Source organism: Tauraco erythrolophus, chromosome 19 (assembly GCF_009769465.1).
Source record: "Tauraco erythrolophus isolate bTauEry1 chromosome 19, bTauEry1.pri, whole genome shotgun sequence".
NCBI lineage: Eukaryota > Metazoa > Chordata > Aves > Musophagiformes > Musophagidae > Tauraco > Tauraco erythrolophus.
In genome coordinates, this window is record NC_141483.1 from 13,252,064 (window position 1) to 13,269,394 (window position 17,331).

General features: G+C 39.3%; 1 protein-coding gene across 1 annotated transcript in view; it reads right to left on the reverse strand.

The window, feature by feature from the left end:
- IFT81 (intraflagellar transport 81) overlaps positions 1–16,851 on the reverse strand; it is a 42,007-nt gene extending 25,156 nt beyond the window's left edge. Inside the window, exons 1-9 of the mRNA XM_086623333.1 lie at positions 16,833–16,851; positions 16,305–16,469; positions 15,458–15,561; positions 14,648–14,828; positions 11,779–11,868; positions 10,571–10,636; positions 10,142–10,252; positions 8,800–8,884; positions 787–950 (exon numbers count right to left, since the gene is read on the reverse strand). Coding sequence (XP_086479459.1) covers positions 787–950; positions 8,800–8,884; positions 10,142–10,252; positions 10,571–10,636; positions 11,779–11,868; positions 14,648–14,828; positions 15,458–15,561; positions 16,305–16,448 — 945 coding nt within the window. The 5' untranslated portion in view covers positions 16,449–16,469; positions 16,833–16,851. The remainder of the gene's footprint in view (positions 1–786; positions 951–8,799; positions 8,885–10,141; positions 10,253–10,570; positions 10,637–11,778; positions 11,869–14,647; positions 14,829–15,457; positions 15,562–16,304; positions 16,470–16,832) is intronic.
- Between the last annotated feature and the right edge of the window lie 480 nt (positions 16,852–17,331).

The window sequence follows — 17,331 nt, forward strand, 5'->3', positions numbered from 1 at the left end:
ATTTTCATCATCATCAATAGGAATACTAATAATTAACATTCCTCTAAATTCTTCTATAACATAATATTTAATATTTCATTTAGGATTATACAAATATGAAAACTTCATGGAGTGAAACAGATAAATGTGCTTCCATGGCAACAAATCCCTCTGCACATTTTGGATATACGCTACAAATAAGGATTTTTCCTTGTTCTAACACCATTCGCTTTTAACTTTCGAAAAAATCTAGAAAGGTAAATCAAGTATTGGATCCTCAAATTTCCTTTGGTCTCACCAACTAAAACAGAAGGAACAGACCTATTCCAAACCCTACGGAGTTCTCGGCCATTGCCCATCAAGACAAAATATTGCTCAAGATGCACCACTCAGAGAAGCTCACAAACACTCTGTTCGTATAAACTCCCTTGATGTCGGTGACTTTAAAAGAAGTGCAAACTGAAGAGAAGAAAAATGAAACTTTTAGTGCTAATTAACATCTCTGCTCCCACCATAGCTAATTGCTAACACAATTTTCTAAATAGCATTTAAGGATAGGGTTGAACTTGGGGTTTGTTTGTCTTCATTTGTTTTGTGGTTGTTGGATTTTTTTAATTATCCGAAAGTTTGCATTTAGTGATTAACACATCTTCTTTTCTTTTACAACTGAAGGGATGTTCCTTTGGGAATAAAACATTTATATCCTTTTTTCTCAAGGACACAAAGCAGGGATAAGAAAACTACAGTGTACAAGAACCTTATACTATGCTACAGAACACAAATTAAGTGTGACCTTGGTCAACTTACCTTGATTTCAAGTACGTTGAGATCAGATTGACTCATAGCTGGCTCTGCAACCACCTTTTGTAAGAAATATGCTGAATTCTTCTTACTTTCAAGCTCTCTAGGTATTTTTTCAGTAACCAGGTATGAATTGAAATTTATCTCCTCTTCTAGTTTCTTCATTAAACCTTAAAAAGAAATTAAATCAGTGTGTGTCTGTAAAAGTAATGTAGCAGAGAATTAAGTTTGATTTCACCAACACGTTGAAGTATTTAGCAGCAGATTACAATAGCAACAGCACAACATTTGAGTCTTCTTTTCAACGCCCAAAGAAACAGGGAGTTGCTTGATTTAGATTTTTCATCTGGATATTAAACAGTACGTATGTATTCTCATCCATATGTATCTCTAACATATAACTACTACAGATTCTTGTCATCAATAAACAAGTAAAACCCTTCTTAGATGAAGCTTTAGCTGAATCAGATGCAAAAAATCCAACATGCAGCATTGATAGACAAAGCCATAAACCCTGTATGTGTCTTAAACACATCAAGATATTGGATTCTACGTCACTTTTCTTGTGTTGTGAATGACATTCTTCTGAAATATGAAAGGTTAAGAGCTAGACTTTGGTTGCTTTTGTGCATCCAAGATTAGGGGCAACAAAGCATGTCAGAGCATTTTCAAAGCTTGTATCCCTTGGAACTTCCCTGGCTGGAGCAGTGGAGCAAGCATCCTGAAGTTGGTCCTACTCACAGATTGCTCAAGTCATTGGTTTGTGTGAATTACTTCATCTGCAGACAGACATTATCTCTGTGTGAATCCTGTATCTGTACAAAAATCATAATTTGGCCTAGCTCATGCATAGATTTGTTATATCCTTGGAAATTCACCCTTAAAATAAAACTTTGGTATCTAAAAAGGCCTTAAAATGAGCAGAATTTAAGGTATGCCTACTTTCAGGGTCTTTTACATTGCTGGAACACTTATAACTTGCCTCTCTCTAAATCGCAGACTATTTTTTCTTGTGAAAACAAGCGTTTAATCTCAGGACAGTATATAGACTGAGAAAGCTGAAAATAATAATAAAACAGAAAAAAAAGAAGAAGGAATTGCTGAGTAACGTCAAAAATTCTGTTGAGAAAAGCAACCCCATTTATAAGTTTTGTTCTACAAGCCAGATGCACACTGCATGTTACCATGCTTACGATGACTTGGCTCTTGCTAGGGAGAGTAATTTAGCCTCCTTAAGAGATAATTTGTAAATAAAGACAGGTACAGCCAGATAAGAACCATACACAGCTAGAAAAACATGACAGAATAAAATAAAGCATCTATTTAAATTGTATTATACAGTCGTCTGCTGACAACAGGCAGTTTAGTACAATTACTCCTCCAAGACACCTGTGCCAAAGACTACAGCAAGATTTGGAAGTTGTATGTCAGGATGAGAGTGGGAATAGGTATTTCAGAATATTTTTCGTTGTCTAGATGACTAAAAGGTAAATATCCTAGGAACTTTTTTTAAAACTACCTGCTAAAGGGTTTTTTTTTGGGGGGAGGATGGAGCGGAGTGTTCTCTCTGTATTTGGGAGAATATGGAATTACCATGAAATGGTAAGAAAACCAAGAAATTCACAATCTCTGTCTCTTCCATACACTTCACAAGCGGAGAAAAGCTTGAGTATGGAGATACAACAGTACAGCTGATGGTGCTGACACAGAGATGGGAAAGGAGGCAGGTGAAAGCAGAGGTTCTGGTTCTCAGGCTAAAAGGCTGCCGACCACATCAGTGACTGACACAAGAAGCAGGTCAGAACAAAGCGAAATACAAGCCCAGGAAAAGGGGCCCCCGTTATTCTGCCACTATTTCCCTCTAGAAACATGCTACTGATAGATCCTCCTCACCCTCTGCTCCCAGCTCAGACTGAAAGGAGACTGGTTTAGCTGCCAGAGGGGCAATAAGCCATTAATTCTTGAAAAAGCCTCAAGAACTAGAAGAAAGAAAACAGACCCTGGGGAAAACAGTGAAGGCACGTCAACACAAACTAAAAATGAGTGGGAATTCCTCTTCTCCAGCAGTTTAGTTCGTTGATTTCTGTGCTTATGAAAAGCAACACTACCACATGATCTTTTCCTTTTTGTGGAAAGGGCATTTATTTTGTGCAAAACAAAGAGCATCACTACTGGTTTCAGAACAACTTGGCACTACAGCTATACCTTGAGAAACACGCTTGAACTTACTGAGAGAGAATTCCCACTTCTTTCTCCCAGAACTTGATTCCAGTCTTCCTCAGCCCACAACAGAGCTGGGCAGGAGGGACCACATTTTAATGTCTCACTAGGAATCCACCACCTCTGCAAACGCAGGAAAGCTCCCCAAGTACGCCGAGAGCTGAATTATCACCTCAGAACTGCCTAGGAATGCAACTCCCAATCTAATATTCATAACCAAGATCTTTGGTGTGGAAATCAAAGTGATATCAATTAAATTATTCTGATATTAAACAGGAATATTTTAATTTAATCAAACTAATTTCTTGTTTTCCTCTTAGTAGAAAAAAACATCTGCATGTATTGCCTGCACTTTATTTCTTGCACTACTTCAGTTCTCTTATAAAAACGTACATGCCTAAACAATTTGCTGTAGACACTGAACTCAGAAAATAACCACGCCTAAACAACTGCTTTCAGAAAAGCAGGGACCTATTGACTTCTCAGAGAATAACCTTGATCACTGTCCAGATTTATCTCCCAGATAACCTCAGAGCTACCACCGGCTTCTTTTAGACACTGACTGCTTCTGCATCACACTTACTCTTGATGGTGCAACAAGCAACAAAGCAAGTTCAAACTTGACATCTTGATGAGGAAAGACATGATGATATCAACATCCCTCATGACTAATGTACTTTCTTTCCTAAATACTTTGGATATATTTTTCTTCCTATGCGATTCAACATATGGAGAAGTAACTACCTAAGAAAAATTTTTGCTGCTTGATAGAACCTTAAAAACCAAAACATAGGGCAACTCTTGTTTGTTGGGGTTTTTTTTTTCAGTGAAAAACATTCTTTTTTGAAATTCCCAGGCTAGAGGAAAGAAATGCAAGCATACTTAAAATCTTTCCATTACACATATAAACTCTGTTTTTATGTTTTAGCATTGACTTATGGTTGCAAAATCCACATACGTAAGCTGCACAGAAAGTCTGGCCCTGTGCCCTGAGGTTATTTTAGCAAGGTTCTGCCAACTACGTAGTTACATGTGGAGAGCTATTAAGAGCAACTCCTCATGTTTTCCGTTCAATTTTTGTTATTATTGTTACAAAGAGAGAGATGGGAGAAAATTTCTTAGTGCTTGCTCAGTCACGTAGAAACAAGGCAAATTTCTCTGCACAATTCTGCTAATGGATCTAAAACTTGATTCACCTTGCGCTTAGATTCCTACTTCTTTTCCCTTTACAGGCTACCAACTGTGTATCCTACACCCAAACTATTTGTAACAACAATAAGCAATATTTTAAAAAAGGAAAAATTAAGAAAAAAAAAAGAAAAAAAGAGGAGCACTCATTTTACAGACTATCTGCCAATACTTCATTTAATATCCCATAGGAAGGTCACGCACAGACTTCCACACGGCATTCACTTACATCAAAGCCTTCACTTCCCTTTCTGCAATCATCCTCAATAACAGAGCACTGAAATTATTCCCTCCACAGCTTCCAATCATATCACTTCCAATTTCTCTGTATTAAACAGAGGCGTGGGACATGCAAACGCTGACAGATTATGATCAAATCATCCCTTCGGTATCTCCTTGAAAAAAAGCTTCCTGAATTTGCCAGTGTAAGTTCTGCTTCCCACGTTTATAATTATTATTGATGGTCTTGAAATCTCTCTGACCTTTCAACATTTTTCTTGAATCCTAGTCAATGGACACAGTGTTGCAGTGATGGACATAAAAGAGCTAAAAAGAGGGGTAATATGACTCTCCTATTCCATTTTCTTCCATAAATAAATGCATGGATAGCACCGAATATGGGACACCAGGAGCTCCAGTTCTACCATTTTTACACCATGACCCACGAGCCCTTTACAGAGTCACTTCTTAGGAAAGAGTCCCACGTGCCATAACTACATTGCATAGACGTTATTCCAAGAGGAATACTGTGGCATTTGGCTATTCCTTAAAATACATACTGTTGGCGTGGGCTTGGCTTCCTAAGTGATTAAGGTCACTTGGAATCAACAGTCTGCTCTCCTCATTATTCAGTCATTTCCCCAGTTTTTATCTCACCTGACAATTTCACCAGTGATCATTTGCTATTTTTCTTTCAGGTATCTGATGTAAACGCTACCAAAAAAAGAGCCAGTCGCTGATTTCTGCAAGTCCCAATCAGAAACACATCCACTCGTGACGATTCCCTGTTCAATTTTCTTTCTAAAGCTTTCAGTACGCTCCTTTTAATCCTTTTATTTTTCTTCAAAATGGGGTGCAAGTTAAGAGTCGATGGTCTTAAAGTCAACCACAGCAATACTGTTACTCTGACCAACCGGACTTGTATTATCATCAAAGATATCAAGTTAGCTTAAAAGTGCTCTACCCCTGACCTTGCATCTAGTGACAATGACTTTATAATAAATAAAATCATTTAAAGATGGACACAAAGTTCCACCTAAGCCATTCTCCTTCACTAAACACATCTGTAACTTTAATTGTTATGTGGTCTGCAGTGTTGGTGGAGATAATTTAAATATGGAATTTTAAGGAAAGGGAGTTATGTGAAAAACAAAAATGTTAATGCTTTCCTTCAAATGGAATATTTAAATGATAGCATCCTAAATTTCTATTTTTCATCAAGTGCTCAGAATACAGAATAAAATAGACATCCTCTTTGACTGGTCTCTTTGAAGTTCTCAGTGCCCTAAATCTATTACTATATATTAACTTAATGAAGTATACAAATTTCACATTTCACTGTTTATCAACAACAATCATCTTAACACATTCTTTTAATCAATATTTTCAAGCTAGTCATCCACTACTTTGTATTTCTGCCAATAAAGTGAACAATAAAGTTCTGTAAAATGGACAGAGATCAAGAATTTCAGTAATTCAGTTCGCCTCTTGGCATCAGCAATTTGTCTTTGTGCCAGCAGAGATATTAAAGGAAAAATATGGCAATTTTGCTGAGGAAGCATGAGCTAGGTTATTCAAACTAGTGGTCAGTGTTAATACAAAGACTATTCATATCCGGAACAACAACAAAAACCCAGAAACTGCAAATTCACGTTACTTAGTGCTACCAGCAGCAACTGCCTCTCTGTAGTTAAACAACACTGAGTAGTACTGAAGTTAATAAACAGGGAAGGAGTGTACTGTGGAAACCAGAACGATCAATTTTAATCTACAAAACATCTCATAAGAATCTGTTTTTCATGATACAATACAAAGTCTTCTAAATATTAAAGGTTAAAAACCTACTAACCATAAGCCGTATTTTCCTGGTGCAGCTAAAGCAGAATGATGCTAATTGCATGTTAATGATAGTCATGAATATGTGCTAGTTGCATTCCTTAAAGAGTTCCTTTACATTTCTTTAAAGTACTTCATCCTAAATTAATTATAAGATGAAGTAATCAAAGCAGCATGCATCCGCAAGACAAACAAAAAAGCTTCTACTCATTAACAACAACTTTTATCATTTTATCTTGCTTTGGAAGTAAAAACACCTGAAGTATTAAAAATGGAAGAAAACTATTTTAAAGTATCTAACTTCCAGTGAAAATCCACCAACCAGCCGTTGAATTGTCAGCATCCAAGCTGTACTGACACAAGTAGGCAGCTGAGGTGCCACACTGCAGCCAAAGGGACTTTTTAAAACAAAATAAATTGTGCTAACCGTAGACCAATAAAGCTTTTAAAATAAATGGAATCCTATTCAGTGCACTGTGGTCACCTAATTTCAATCATTTAAAAAACACAGTTGTCATTCTGTAATTGCTACTACAGGCAGTGTCTTTGTAAGTGTTATGGGGGAAGCAATTACAAAACTAAGTCCTGAAGTCGTTGTTTGGGCAAAATTTCAGCACAAGTTCTTAAGTAATGACTCCAAGTTTTTCTTCAGTATATCTAAACAGTTTTTCTTCCCTGCAAGCAGGACTCAAGATAAGGAAATTAAATGTTAACTTTATCTTTACTTTCATCTCAATGATTAAATGACATGTTTATTGGCTTTTTATTATGTTACTTTTGCTTCTGTGAAGTGAACCCATCAAGTTTCTATTGGCCTTAAAAAAAATCCAGGAACTGAAATAGAAATGTTGACACAGCTTTGCTGTATAAACTCTCTGATAGCTACTCAAAAATGGAACAGTTAGAAAATCCACTGCAGGTCGCTTTGAGTGAAGAAGATAGATCAGATACTCTCAGTTCCATTTGTCGTTCAGTGGCTGATAAGCATCGTAAAAATATTAAAGTAAAATTATGAAGTAATAACAATGCAACATGGTGGTGACTGAAAAAAATTCTCCAACTCAAAACAGCTGCCAAAGCAGTTATGTGATGCAACTGGAACATTAAATGTACTTGAAAGAGTAGGACAATGAGTTACTTTAAGTTTAAATCAATAGAGTCAGATTCTATCATTTCAGAATTAGTTTATACATATAACAAAAATCATTCCATGGCTATTTTTTACCCCAGCAACTTAGAATGTGACTGGAAGAGCCCTGTGAAAAGAACCATGCTGAGTCTCGTACCTTCACACTACTTTACATATATTAAATGAATCAATGAATCTATGAACCCCAATGCCTGTATGAAGAGCACATAAACCCTCTGTCAATCCTATGATGCGTTATTAATAACCGAGCGGAAGAGACAAACTGGAAGGGGTTAAGCAATTTGCCAAAGATCACGTACATCTAAAACCCTGAACCCTAAACTGACTCCCAGTTTTGCTGTCGAACTGCCAGGTTAATCCTTGTTACGATTCCTTCAGAGAGATTAAATCATCAGAAACCCAGAGGCTGTCAAACTGCAGCCATTGGAGACAGTTGGTTTTGCTTTTATCTAGTAACTGCAATTCCTTCTCACCTGCCATTTTTACAAATGATCACAGAGCACTAACTTATTCCACAAGTAGTATAATTTATTTTGCTGAGGTTACTTGCAGACTGAGGTATCACTGAAAGCGAGGAGAAGCAATCTTGCTATTATTGATGTAATACAGCAACGTACAACTTTATCAGCGCCAGTTGTATAATGAGAGTTAAGTATTTTCATATGTAAACAAATATATTAATATATAAATATATAGGCTTTAATATATAGATATATCTAGCATATATGCTTATAAACATACTCATATATAAGTGTGTGTGTGTATATATAATCTGTGATCTATCAAAAAAAACTTAATAAGGAAGTAGCTTTGCTTTTGGTACCATACAAACCTACAACACAAAATTGCACTACAATAAGAAACAGGCCTTAAAGCTTTTCAAACAAGTATTTTATAGAAGTAGAAAAACAAGTCTACACTGAATAAAACATAGTATTCAATGTATTTGTACATGAATTGAGAAAATTTTTAAAAAGCAGTGTTTCACCAATGCTCAATTACAAACATAAAAGACAAAACTTTACTGTATCAGAAGTCTGTCTTTTTCTAAGAGGCTTCTGCTTTTTCCAGCCCTTTGTAGTTCCAACTGTTTGTTTTTTTTCTTGCAGACTATTATGGTTAGTATTCAGTATTTAACTGTTTTAAGATTTTTTTTAAAAGTAGACCTCAAAACCATGACTGAGATCATCTTCCCTTGCGATTGTCTCCCTGGCTTTTTGTGGCAAGGCACACTCAGGCTCAGGATCTCCAGTATGTGCCTTTAGAACACAAGTTATTTCCTTCTTTAGATTCTCTTAAGTTCCTATACGCTTTTTGGCACTACCGTATTACTGACAGCCATCCAGTTTTGATTTCATGTCCAAAAGAGAAGTGTAAACTTCCAACCTTTATAGCTTACTACTTACTTTCAGGTTTTGAATCCTCTACAGCATGATGCATCTCTTTCAGCTGGAGCTGTGCTCTTTGTAGTCTCTGCTCCGCATGGAACAACTTTTGAGAGAAAATTGGACACACCTAAGCTCATTCCTTTGAAATGCATATTCAAATAACTAACTAAGTCAAAAGAGTACCAAAAAGAATCCCAAATCTAAAAAATGGTAGCTGTAAGCATCTGGTGATTATCTGTTTCACAAGGGAATGTGCCAAAACAAATTTTCAACAATTGGCCTGGGTTTACTTGATACTCTCTAGTGTTAATTAAGGAAAGTATTCTTGTACTCCCAAGTGATGTTTTCTCCACGGCAGAAATTCATTAAACAATTTTCAAGCAAAAATATAAGTGGCTTGAACATTAGAACAACAAAAAAAGACAGTAAGAATTAGGATTGCAGCAGATGAGTATTCTTATACTGCAGTTCCTCAATGCAGCTGAGTAGTCACAGCAATCCACTGTCCAACTTGAGGGCACATCGGGAAGCTCAGTGCCAAACAACACCTAGTTGATTAGCATTTTTTATGATTTAGAGAGACGTGTTCTAAAAACTGGAATTAGGTGGACATCACGTTCATTTCACTTGTGATCTCGCTCAGATTCAGGCAAAGACCCAACAGCTTGAAAGCCTACAGATTCACATTGATTCCATATCCAGATATAGACTGCAATACTAGAAGTCTGGGGTTTTTTCCCCTTTTAATACAGTGTTGAAGTTTATGTTAGAGAATTTCGTGAGATGATATAACAATACAGCACTGGCTTTTATTAAAGTATCTTGTTTTGACAACACAGGTCAGGAATAAAACCCACCCTTAAATTCAGATATCAACCGCCTCCAGTGCTTCCTAGGACATCATCTTCATCAAACTTGGGGACCAAATCCCAAGGTTGCTCCTGAATACATATTCCCCCCATGTAGTGAAAAGCTGAGGTACTTGTTGTGTTACTCAGCCCCTGAAATCTTAGCACAGATGCAGAGATACAAATCAAACTAAGGAAACATTTGCTCACTACCATAAATATAAAGAATTCTCTTTGGGTGCTACAACATTAAGTCATTTCCTGGGACTGCTAAACGATGATGTCAGTGGCAGATGAAGCAGCCAAGTACCTTGAATGAGGTGTTCAAAACTTGCAGGGTCAAGCCTCTTCTCTTAAAATGTACGTAAACATTTCTGGTTTAAATGGGATTTAATTTTCTGATGTTCGGAGAAACTCTGTACTGTTGTTTCTGATGTACTTTTTTAAATGCATGATTCCCAAACAAATGTCGACAACTACTTATTTTAATAGGTATGCTTTTATGTCAGTACCTGATTTTTTTGTTCTTGTTTCTGTTGAGCCAAAGATTCTTCTCTCTCTTTTTCTAAGCGAAGCTGTCTTGCTATTTCAAGCATTCGTTGATGATTTTGTACTGTCTCCACCTACAGCAAGTGGATAAATAGTGCATGTTACTGTCAGATAGTTGAGAAATACATTAAAGAGATCGTATGTCTCACGAGCCCGCTTAGCACTTCCTTTCCATACATGTTACTACTCAGAAATGACAGCAAAGTACTCAACTTGAGATTCTTAAAAGCCCTGGACTAACGCCTAGGGAGATTCCCTGTGGGTCAATTAGTTATTCGATTCCTTCCTAGACATACGGTATGTTTATCTTAATCCTTGTTTGCATTCCAAAATCAGAGTTGCAAGCCAAGGATTATGACACTGAAATGTAACAGTGTTACTTCTCTTATTACCCTCTTCTTAAGACGCTCTACTCTTTTGACGAGTTGATCTTTCTCCTCTTCCATTGCACTGATGTCCTAAAAAAGCAGAAAAAATAGATAAAGAAATATTAATTTATTTACAATACCATATGGGTTGGACTAAATTCTGTCCAAATTAATATGAAAATCAGAATTCTTCTCTGAATACACTGAAGTGGTTATAATTTTATTGATCTACAACCAGAACATCCAAGATTCCAATCTCTCTCTTCTCTCCTACTTCCCCCACAGTTCCCACTCTTTATGCTAACATTCCTTCATCTGCATCCTTGAGTGTTAGTGTGAACATTTAAAATAAAAGCAGGTGGATTGCTCTAAAATAAAAACAAACAGAAACAACCAAGCAAAAATCAGCATGAGCTCAACATCTGATGCAGTCTAACATACGTTCTTAACGTCACCGTCATTACCTGCTTCCTGGCAGACAATTTTGCACGAAGTTGCATATGAGTGATGTTTGCTGCCGTTTTTTGTATTAAAATTGAGTTAAAAGAAACACCTTCTAGTGCTAAAACATGTATCCGATTATTATTCTCCTTTAGTCCTATTTTACAACAGCAGGACTCCACAGATTGAGAGTTATGAGAGAAAGGGAAATAAATCCTCCAAATTTAGACTTTATCTGCACATTTGCTTAACTTGTCTGTATGTCTTACAGGAAAGCTGCACACACGCTTCAGTATTTTGCTGAAACAGGGCAAATATCTTTACTTAACACCTTAGCCACACAGGATCCTCATTTTTGTGGACTTAAGCTCTCAATTCATCGAACACCCTCTGAAATGATTACCCTGTATCAGTAAAGCAAAAGGCTTTGTATCAGTTTGCATTCAGAGGAAAGGGAAAATCATGCTCAACAGTGTCTTGGCAGCCTTGTTTCCCAACCTGCTTCAGAAATCATAGAATCATAGAATCATAGAATGGTTAGGGCTGGAAGGGACCTTCAAAGGTCATCTAGTCCAACCCCCCTGCAAGAGAAAGCTCAGTTCTAAGCATGAGCGAGCACTTTCTAATCTGTTTGCCAACAGAGAACAGTTTCAAAAAGGCAGCTGCAGGGCCTGCCAGCTCTGACCTGTGCAACTTAAACACTGCAATGAGTCTGCAAACCAAACAAAAACAGAACTGACATTACAAAAAAATCTAAACGAAAGTTGTGCAATTGTGTCAGATTTTTTTACCCTTCTTATTTCTGCAGTAGATAAACCAGATGGTTTGAGCTGCTCGCACTCCTTGTGTAGATTTTTAAATGCTTCCATCAGTTCTTCATACTATAAAACAAAATAAAAACCATGCAGAATGAGCTCTCAGGATTTTCAGATCAACATGTTGCTTTACTACGAAGACAGTAAATATAGAAATAGAAATATGGTGAGAAGAATTACAGACATTTTTCATCACAAACGCTTGTCAACTAACAAAGCAAAAATAAAAAAATCACAGTGAATTATCTTCCATTTGAAGGTACACTCTGAAATTTCACAATTTCTTCAGTGTTTCACCTCTTCCCTTTTAATACATAGTGCATTTCAAAACAGGAAGATAAGATGTTATCTGAAAGGGACAATGTCATATTAACAAATTATTCTCCCTTACTATAAATCTATGTTTATCACATACGTGAATTTATCAAACCAAAAAGGAAGAGCTTGATCTAACAACACGCTTGACTGAAGCAACAGGACTTGAATTTATAGAGCACCGAGCTTCAATCCAAGAGCACACCTGACTGAACATGTGAGAAATACTTTTCACATTGCGTAATCGTGCCCCCAGTATAATGCAGAGATTGATATATGTAGTTAGAAAGAAGCAGACAGCGTGCTACTTCCACACCAGTATGTTGCCCACCAGTAATCTTAAACTGAGAGGCAGTGTGAAAGTCTGTGTGGGTAGAGAAATAACAGGGGACAGAAAGAGTTTAGAAATATGGATAGGAAATAAATTTAGATTCAACTTGGAGGAATGCAAGCTGAGATGTAAGGAAAGATAATCTCCACAGAAACAGCCATTCAGTAAGATGGGAAAATCTAAAAAGAGAATATCAGGTCATTTTTCACTTCCGGGAAAGAGCAATTGATAAGAACGTTGAACACAAAACAGCAACGGCAAAGGCCCCTTCGAACAAAGGCATCATATCCCTGAGCAGTGAAGCAGCCCTGCTATTCCATGAATCCCCGGGGAACCAGCATCTAGAACACTCTCCTCACTTCTGCTTCTTTCAGTATCAGCCACACACTGACAAGCTGGAACAGATTCCAAAAACCAGCAATGAAATGGCTACTGAGAAGAAGAAAATTAACAGAGAAAGAGCTTGATTAAATGGCAAATAAAGGTATGATAAGCTGTGCACACACTGAACAATGCAGAATGAGTTACAAAAAATAAGAGCAAAAACGCAACTGGCCTGCATTACGTCACTTGTGCATTACGTCACTTGTGCATTACGTCACTTATTATAGAAGTTAAGTAGTTAACAAACAATGAAACAGCAGGTAGTCTCTGAGCAACTGTATTCACCACTGCTGATGTCCAACAGCTTTCCTCTGTGTGGATTCTCCACCTCTTTCAAAAGCAAATCTTTTCCTCATCGAGACACAGAATTTCAAGACTAATGGTAAAATTCAAACAAGGGCATAGCGCGGTTTGCCAGATCGTAACGAAGGGAAGGTTTCTCACTTCCTATAGCAGAAAGAAAGATTCCTGGCACCTGGGACAACTCACTGAAAACTGGACAACTAGATCTATGCCTGAAGTTGCTTAATTTTTAAATTATGTACTGCAGCCAATCTGATGTCCAAATCACAACACAGCTGAGAAGGTGGCAAGTACACTGAGTACCTTCTAAAAATAATTTACAAAAGTACATTTGAGCTTCATTCTATACACCCATACAACTTGACCATGTTCTAAGATTTCCAAACTCATGTCTATCTAAATACTTCAGACTAAATTCTTCACCTCATCGGTATCTAAATATTTGCACGGTAATGTTAAATTACATTAAGGGACTATATTACCCCAGCTTCTGTTTTGAATTAATCAGCAGGGCATTAGTTTAATAAGATGGTTATATTACTGTAATCCCAAAAAGGAACACATCTTACGTAATGGAAATAATGCAGCAGGATATATATACATATTAAGACTGTGACATATCAAAAAAACATACAATCTGCATTCACTTCTCTCTTTGCTACTTCTGCTTAGTTATTCCAAGTTATAAATCCAATATGGTTAGTGGTAACAAAAAAAATAAAAGGCTTAGTCAAATTTCAGTCAGACTGTTGCTGGTGCACAGATAATGATCCAGTTACCTGTTACAAACACTGTGATTTGCAAGTCACTATAACATAACAAAAGGCACAGAAAACTGGATAAAAATTAGGTAAATATGTACTCGGGTAATATAGATCTAAAAACATAACTTTGGTTCACTTTAAGCTTTATATTTCAAGCCCACCCACTCTGACTATCTAAAATCAACATTTAATGCTCGCAAAAGAAGTGGGAACATAATGAGTAGGAATGTCAGCCCAAGAAAAAGAAAATTTTACTTATTCACAAAAAAATAAATGGTTGAAGCAGAAGTGGGATGAGGCTAACATAAATATTAGGAGCTAAATACTGCACAATCAATTAACAATTAGGAGACGTTGGCTTTTTGGTCATAATGTTTTCTGGACTAGTTTGAAGTGGTAATTTATAAAGTTAAAAATATCCATGTCAGAGTTCATAGGAAAAAAGAAAAGAAATTAAAATCTGTCTTGGCCAACACGGCTCTTAACATTATTTATCACCCAGTACTTAAAGGGTTTAAAACCTTTTAATTCAATGCTACCTATTAATACAGAATTTCAAAGAAAGGTGGTCAAAGACATCTATTTCTTATTACAAACCTTTGCTCACCCTTGATTCCAACATGTTCTTAACATAACTCACTTGAACATATATCTCAACAGTAAGTCCTCAATTCCATTCATTTATCCCTTCTCCTATTGGCACTTTGAGTAATTAACATAAAATTTTGGCACTCATGAAAAACGGTACCTGTTTGTTGATGTCAGCCACAGTATCATCCTGTAGAAACTCTGCTGGCACTTCCAGTTTTACTAAGAAACGTGCCAGGTAAGCTCTTTTCTTGAGCTCATTAGTCCTCTGAAGAAGCCAGTGTAAGACAGGATGAATTACAGGTTTGCTTCCAGTAACTAAACCTTGGCGAAACGCGCTCCTGCACGAAAACAAGAAAAAGAAAACAAGTCTCAAACTGAAGAACGCTGGCTTGGAACAAATGAGTTGCAATATTTTGGCATTCCCTCTCTGCTTGCCTGATTATTTTCTTAATGTTGTTAAAAGAGAAAATGCTCATGATGACAGTTTGCTATTTATGATCCCCATTCTATTGCCTTGACACAGCCAAAAACCCCGTAACGCATCAAAAGGCTAAAGCCCGCAACAACGATTCTTCCTTTCCTGCGATATTTTTCGGGAATAAAGGCAATGTGGGAAGAGTGTGGCTTTTCTGGGTTATAAACCGGCCCAGGAGGGTGCAATCCAGCTGGTCTGACAGGGATGGGGAAGGGACTGACCCTGCCAGTCATGCGGCACCCTCTCCTGGCTGACTCCGCAATAGCAGCTGCTGCAGCAGGGCCGAAGGGCAGCCCGCACCTGCAGGAGCCTTCTGCGGGCATCTCCCACACCACGCTCTAGAGGGACACGGGAGGAGCTGTCTTCAAGGCGTTACGCGTACCCACTGGAACAGTCGAGGTCAAAAATAAACACAACTATTGGATTAAAAGTCGTTACCACATAAGCAGTAAAAAACGTTTTACTGTGATTTGTAGACAAAAAGATACTTACAAGTCTGATATACTTCCTGGAGGTTTGTATTTAAGGATACCAAGAAGACTCAACATTCTTTTAGCTGTTTGTTCCGGCAGCTCCTCTCTAATGTCAACAGCATGCTAAGTAGTAAAAAAAAAATTAATTATCCACTGTTTGTCCAAGTCATGCTAACTAACTAGCAACACTAAAAAATTTACTTTATCCATTTATCACATGATATGGCAATGAAGTGAGATGCTCCACACAGAACCAAACTTCAATTCTCTTCTAACGTTTTTTTTCTCCAACATGTGTGTTCTGGTAAATTTATCCCAGTTATATGTTTTCCCTGCTCATGAGACCTCATCTATGCAGACAAACTGATTATTTCCACCAAAAAAGTCAGATATCCAAGCACACCAAGGTGCACGTCTCTGTGCCCCAGATGCACGAACAATCCTCTCTGATCACACGCGCACTTTTGGTAGCCTCAAAGGAGAGGAATGCAATATCTATTGCAACAGCTAAGTCATGAGGTTCGGTTCTTGATCAGTTCCTGCCCTGTGTGTGTGTGCAAGACACAGCCTGACTTTTGACTTAAGAACATGGCGGTTGTCAGTATGAACCAAGTTCAGATCTGTACCCCAAGGAAAAATATTCAGTCATCAGTCTCTGGGGGACAGGGATCCAGTATCGCTGGCCCAACAAACATTTGCTGGTTTGCCAAAAACACATGGATGTACAGACAGAAAGGATTCTTGCCAGGCATATTGATTTCCGGGAAGATTGATACAAGCTATTAATAAAAGCCAATTTCTGCATCAAGTCTATTTAAGATGTTCGCAATTACACAGGCCTGAGTGCCTCTCATTGCCTTCCTTACCTTTGGGTCAATCTCCCCCAGAACATCATTGAGCAGCTGCAACAGCTGCGTTGACTCTAAGGAGTCAAACGTGATTAGATTGTAGTTCTTCCTGAAGGGCTCCTGATTGAGCTTCTCAACAATGGACTGGATTTGATCACTCATGGTCGTGTCCTGGAGAAACCTCTGCAGAAAAGACAGGAGAGATGTCAGGAGGCCTCAGCAGGGAGAGGGAGCAGGGGGCTGCCCAGAGGGCGGGAGAAGGCGCCGCCTCAGCGAGGCCCACGGCAGCCCGCGGGCGGTGAGCTGGCAGCGGGCTCGGCAGGGCCCGGCCCGGCGGCCCCTTCAGCCCCGGGAGGCGCCCCGCGGCCTACGGAGGAAGGTCCGGCCCCTCACGAAGAGTGCGGGGGGGAGGCGGCCTGGCCCTTACCGCCGGCCGGGCCCGCCGGGGCCGCCCCCGCTCCAGCGCCCTGAGGCGACGGGGCGGCCTCGTCCCGCGCCCCCCGCGCGAGCCGCCGCGGCCCTCCCGCGCGCGCGCCTCCCGGTTACCTTGGCAACGGTTGCCAGGCCGAGGGCAACGGCGTCACTTCCGCCTTGTGCCAACGCGCCGGAGCGGCTGGAAAGGGGCCCGAGCGAAGGGGCGTCCGCGCATGCGCGGAGCGGCGGTGGGCGGGGGGGGGCGGCGGTCAGGCCGTGGAGGGGCAGCCGTGCCCGCTGCCCGCTTTGCCAGCGCGGCGGGGCGCTGGGAAGTTCGGTGTGCCCCCATCCCGCCCGGGATCGGGCAGGGATTGGGATGTTGGTCCCCAGCTCCTGGCCGGAGGGCAGCTGGTGGCACAGTGCCACGGAGTGGGTGGGTGGGTGGGTGGGTGGGCAGCGTGGCTGCGGGTGGTGCTGTGGCGGGCACGCCGCGGGCTGGGGCTCCCGTGAGGTTCTTCACGGCGCAGGGAGCGGCAGAAATAGGTGTGAGATTCACCCTTGGAAGTACATCCCTGGCTTTGCGGTTTCCTGGGAGGGAGGCTGTTGTCGCGCGTGTAGGAGATGTGCAGAT